A 5,789-nucleotide genomic window follows, 5' to 3' on the forward strand; every position below is an offset into this window, starting at 1 on the left:
GAGGAGATTACAGAGTGAGGCCCCTGAGAAAAGTGTGAGAACAGACCTAAGGGCACAACACCCTTCCAGCGAGTGTCCCCTAAGTGCTGCATCCCAGGTGTGCACTTGAGTCCCAGTCCTGCCCAGGAGAGACTGGCCTGATGATGGAGAAGGAGAAGAGGTGCCCCCAGCAACAGGTATAGGTGCAGCTGCAGGTGGGCTTGGCAGTTTGAAAGGTGGGAGGCTGGGGAGACTTATCCTCCATGTAGGCAGCGGGGGTCACTTTTGAGAATAAAGAAAAGGAAAATGGATCAGAGGCTTGAGGGGGGTGTGGAGGGCTGCTCTGTTTAGAGAACCCCAGCAGGACTCCCAGACAGGGCACAATCTTTGTCCTTGTTATTTCTCTCCTGAGATTTTTTTTTTTTCTCTTGGAAAAATTCTCATCAAAGTTCCATGCAAGACCATTTAAGGGTTAACACATTTTCCCCCAAAATGACTGCAGTCCCTCTACTGAAATTCATTTTATGAGTCCAGTCTGTTGAAAGATAAGAAAACTACCACAGTGGAGATGGAAGATGGAAATTGGGCTCAGAGAGCAAAGAAGGGTGACAAAGATATGGACATATATATCCATGGCACAAATTTTAATGATTTCTGTAAAGTGTAATTGAGGGAAATTACAGGAAGGTTCGTTTGATTTTCTTAGAGGTCCTGAAACTCACGAGTGTTACAGAGTTATAGTATTTACAGAAAGAAAGGCTATTAAAATTCAAGAGAATGTGGAAGGAGCTGCTGTCTTTTTAAAAAAATTCCTTTACGTTGCAAAAGATGACCCAAGCTATTCTTTAAAATTCAACATCTCTGATATTATTCTCACAGTAGTGCAGTTAACTGCAGATAAAATTAGTTCTTCCTGTCAAATCATTGTGTTATTCCACCAAAATAGGTGTTTTCTACGTACACAGCCTTGGACAAGCGAAATCCTTGACAAGGAGCAGCTGCTTTTGTCCAGTACTTCACGTCAGCCGCTAGAAAGCAGAGACAGCCAGGCAGGCTCTTGTAGAACCTGCCATGCCGGTGGCCCTGCCAGTCTGGCTGCAGCTCCCACCTTTGCACTCTCTCTGGGATGATTTGGGTCAAGGCAGAGCTGTGCAGCCTCTGTACATCCTCATCAAGCACGGACTCAAAAACTGCTTCCTAATCAACAGCCGTTTCAAAATTCCTGAAGATGTGGAGCCATCCCAGGCCCTCTGGCAAGCTCTGGAAGGGTGTTATGGGAGGAAAGTGGTGTCTATAGGCGGTGATATGGGTTTGCACCATAAGGAGAGGATCCAAGTCGTGTTTGCTACACACGTGCTGAGGGAAAGACACTTTCTTCAAGAGGTAGTCACCAAAAAGCTGGTCACATGTATGGACAACAGCATGGCTTCCCCTGAGGGGGGCATTGGAAATCGCTAAGCTGAGTGGCAGGTGGCACTGGCTGCTCTTTTGGGTGGAAGCAATAGACTGTGTTCACCTGAGAAGCAAGAAGAGGCGTGTCCTACCCTGAGTACTTCCCGTTGACCCCGCAACCGCCCCTGCAACGATGGGGATGGAAGCGGAGGGTGGCTTCGTAAAAGGCACCTGGGACCCCCACAACTAGCATTCCTTTGACAAAATCAGAAATCTTTGGGAAAGGGGGAAGGAAAAGGGGGCAGAGTCCAGCCGAAAAGCCGACCTCAAAGAACCATTTCGGGGTATCTCTTTTCTCTTGACTGCTTGGGAACTGCCTTCAGTTCACTCACCACTTCTGAAGGGGCTTCACTTCTAAGGCGAGAGGCCAACGTCCCAACAGAGGGTCTCTCACTTCTTTCTGCCATTTGTTAAATTGTTCCATAAATTAGTTGTTTTACATAAAATTTGGAACTACGATCTGGGAGGCTTAGGGGCTGCACCACCAGTAAGTCGCTGACTCAAACCAGGCCCTTTAATCCCCAAACCCAAACTCTTTCCTCGATCGAACCGCTGGCCTCAATCTACAAGCCTCCTCCACCGCCAAAAGTCAGGAAGAGTTGGTCCTTTTGTTTTTCAAATGAATTAAAATTAGATCCACAGCCCCGCGTAACGCTGGGGAATACCCAGGGCGAGACCAGCTTCCAGGAGGTCAGCGCCAACACCGTCGGCAGGAATTTGGGGGATGGGGAGGTCTCCTCATCTCTGAGCCTTGAGCACCAGGCCTGAATTTTCGCCTCTTTCGCACAGGTGTCCGACTCGGAGTCCGGGAGGCGGGCGCTCTTCCCAGGTACCCACACCAGCGCGGCGCGTCTGCCTGGGTCCATCCTCCGCCACCCCACAGCGCGGGGAGCAGGGGAGGCCGAAAGCCGGGCAGCTTGGGGGGCCGGGAAACCCGGGCTGCAGCAACCCCGGGAGGCAGCAGGACTGGACGGCTGGCGTCGGACGCACTGCAGAGAAGTCCCTGTTTTCCGCGTGCGTCCTCCGACACCCAGCAGAGAGCTCGGCGCCCTCCGCACTGTGCGCTGGAGGTCACAGCGCGGAGAAACCTGGCGGGGCCCCGGACTCCCCGGCTTGGGAAGAGCGATGACTGCCCCGGACTGCTGGGGCGTCCGAAATTTCCAGGGTCCCAACCCTCCGTGGGGTACGCGCGACTTCGGCGCAGATGTCAGTCCGCTGCCTTCGCGGGTTGAGGGCGCGAGGACTCCGGACGACCCCAGGGCCGCTGTCCAGGCCCAGCTCTGCGTTCTCTACCTCGCCACCTCCCTCTGCGGCTCCAGCCTGGAGATCTACGGACTTCATTGCGATCTCTTGGGCAGTGTAGTCACCCTCTACCCCTAGCCCCGAGTCCGGGGTAACCCAGGGGCCTCGGCGAGGCGGGTTTCGTTGGGGCGAGATGTCCCTAGGCGAGCAAAGGGGCCGCGCATTGGACGGGGCTCCCAAGCCACAGACCTGGGGACCTTGAGGAGTCGCGGTACGGTCCAGGGCAGTCGGGGCTGCGGGGCCCATGAAGCCAGACGAGGCTACGGACTTAGGGTCCCTGCAACCAAGACCGCGAGCGACTGTGGACTCGGGACGGATCGCACAAAGGAGGAAGGGGGAATCAGAGGGGCGTCTGGTCCAGGACGTGTCAGGCCTGGGCGGGGCGGAAAACTGACACCAGGGCGAGGACAAGGATTTCGCTCCTCCAGGGCTGCCAGGGGAGGGGCTCGCCACCGTCACTCTCCATGGGCTCTGGCCCCGACGGTGTTTAAAGGGCGGAGGGCTGGGCCGGGCTGGTCGCACCCGGGCGCTGCTCGCACCCGGTCGCTGCTGGCGGCCAACCTGGATGGGTCGCCAGTGAGTTTCGGTGCGGCACCGCTGGCCCAGGCCCGGGCGCGGCTGGACATGGCCACCTACTGCGACGACCTGGGCACCTCCTCGGCCCTGCCCGGCCAGGCCCGGGCCACCGCGCACCCCCCGGGCTATGAGCGAGGGGATCTGGGAGCGGTGGGTGGGGGCCCGCTCCTGTGGGTGAACGCGCCAGCGCTCAGCCCCAAGTCCTACGCTTCGGGTTCCGGGCCCGCGCCACCCTACGCAGCCCCAGGCTGCGGGGCTCCCGGCCCGCTCCTCGGCGCCCCGGGGGGCCTGGCGGGCCCCGACCTCGCCTGGCTGAGCCTCTCCGGCCAGCAGGAGCTGCTGAGGCTGGTGCGGCCGCCCTACTCCTACTCGGCGCTCATCGCCATGGCCATCCAGAGCGCGCCGCTGCGGAGGCTGACGCTCAGCCAGATCTACCAGTACGTGGCTGGCAACTTCCCTTTCTACAAGCGCAGCAAGGCGGGCTGGCAGAACTCCATCCGCCACAACCTGTCGCTCAACGACTGCTTCAAGAAGGTGCCCCGTGACGAGGACGATCCAGGTAACAGCGGCGCGCCGGCTCTCTCCGTCCAGGACTCCCCATCTTCCCGCTGGGCCGCGGGCACTCCGGGGGTGGGAGCGACCTTGTACAACCTAATTTCTCCCTGCGCGGTTGGGGATACCCGGGGAAGAGGGAGAAAGGGGAGACGTGCTTGGGCACGGACAGGTTCTCAGACAGCGGCTGAGCCCACAGGCCCGCGTTTACAGTGCGGCGGTCACGGGGCTCTCAATCTCTGTGCGCTCCTTCGGAGGAAGAAGCGGGAGAGCCAGCAAGCTGGGTGACCTTGGGAGTGACTCAACTTCCCTGGGCCTCAGTGCCTTACCTGGTAAAATGGGGAAGACAGCGCCTACCCCAAGGATGGGCCAAACAAATAGGATGCCCGTTTGGAAAGCTCTGGAGCCTACCTGGGGGCCTGGCGTGGTCTGCGCTGTTCTTGGCAGAGTGGCTGGCGGAGTCCCACCCTTAGCATCTCGCAGGCCTTCCTTCACCTTAGCGGGGCTCGGCCTTTCCCAGGGCTCCCTTCCTCCTCCTTTCTGGATTGTCACTTTCTTCTCAGTCCTGCTGTGGAGGCCCATCGGATACAGAGTGCCGTCAAGGGTAGGATGGGGGCGAGGACTCAGACCGTCTGCAAGGGCCAGCAGGGGATCTTTCTGAAGCTGACCTCCTCGCTGGCTCACACCACGGCCCATCAAAGCTCGAACTTTCTGAACTGGGCTGTTTCTTCTTCTGCAGGTAAAGGCAATTACTGGACCCTGGACCCCAACTGCGAGAAGATGTTTGACAACGGGAACTTCCGAAGGAAGAGGAAGAGGAGAGCTGAAGCCAGCGCGGCCGCGCCCTCGGGAGCCAGGAGCGGGGAAGGGGCCGAGGCGCCCGCGCTGGAGCCCCCGAGCGCGGCTTGCCTGGACCTGCAGGCCTCGCCCTCTCCATCCGCACCCGAGGCCGCCACCTGCTTCTCTGGTTTCGCCTCCGCTATGAGCGCTCTGGCTGGCGGCCTTGGCACCTTCCCCGGGGGCCTGGCGGGCGACTTTTCTTTCGGGAGGCCGCCACCGACGGTCGCCACGCACGCTCCCCCGACCCTTAGCCCCTTGCCTGGCTTCGCCCCTGGCCACCAGACCGCGGCCACTGGCTTCCGCGTCAGTCACCTCCTCTACAGCCGGGAAGGGACCGAAGTTTGAAGGGAGGCTGGAGGCTAGCCGGGTGCAGTGTCCAGAGGTGCTGAGCTCAAGCCTCTGGTTTCCCCTGGTGACAGCCCCACGTGTTGGCGTTGAAGGCCTTGGTGCCCTGGGAGGAAGCGCAGAGCCGGGGGCGGCTCGGCCAGCAGGGAGCTGGGCTGAGCGGCTCTTGGGCTTCGGGGTGGGTGGCCCTTCTGCTGTGCACCCGTCACCCAGGCGACCTTCGGAGCCTCCCTGCTCTGCCTCTAAGTCCAGCCCTCCTGGGCTTCTAGAACCTGTGCTCTCGAGGGATTTGCCTTGAAGGGGCGGCGGGTTGGCCCTCAGCTCCAACGTTTTCCAAGGAGGCTGGCTGACTCCAAAGAGCCTTGGAGCAGGTGGAAGGAAGGTAGGCTGCCAGGGCGGCCCGGGTGGTGGGGGCCCTTTCCATCTCCACCCAGCTTGGCCCACCTGGCTCAGGGCCTTCCCTTCTGCTTCAGGGAAGCTGCCGCAGGGGCTGGGGGACAGAGCTCAGGAGCAGCTGCAGTGGGCTCCAGGTGGGCCAGGAGCCTGCAGTGAGGAGATCTGAGACTGTTGGGATTGGGTCCTGTGTGAGGAAGGTCTTGCTAATGGTTGGAACTGCCGGTGGTGGGAGGGAGAAGCACTGCGTGTGCAGAAAGCACCCTTGGGATACCAGCTCCCTTCCCTGTCACTCAGCCCTGGCCCTTGATGACCCCCCTCTAGGACAAGGCAATTCCCCAGGGCCCTAC

General features: G+C 59.7%; 1 protein-coding gene and 1 pseudogene across 1 annotated transcript; one reads left to right on the plus strand and one right to left on the minus strand.

Moving 5' to 3' along the window:
• Positions 1–1,994: 1,994 nt before the first annotated feature.
• Positions 1,995–2,772, minus strand: LOC100432043 (uncharacterized; annotated as a pseudogene).
• Positions 2,773–3,342: 570 nt separating this feature from the next.
• Positions 3,343–5,422, plus strand: FOXI2 (forkhead box I2). The gene is made up of 2 exons (XM_002833587.5): positions 3,343–3,868; positions 4,601–5,422. Exons 1-2 carry the CDS (start codon positions 3,358–3,360, stop codon positions 5,044–5,046), a joined length of 957 nt encoding a protein of 318 aa, XP_002833633.4. The 5' UTR covers positions 3,343–3,357; the 3' UTR covers positions 5,047–5,422.
• The last annotated feature ends 367 nt before the right edge of the window (positions 5,423–5,789 follow it).

Source organism: Pongo abelii, chromosome 8, assembly GCF_028885655.2.
Source record: "Pongo abelii isolate AG06213 chromosome 8, NHGRI_mPonAbe1-v2.0_pri, whole genome shotgun sequence".
NCBI classification, from domain to species: Eukaryota; Metazoa; Chordata; class Mammalia; order Primates; family Hominidae; genus Pongo; species Pongo abelii.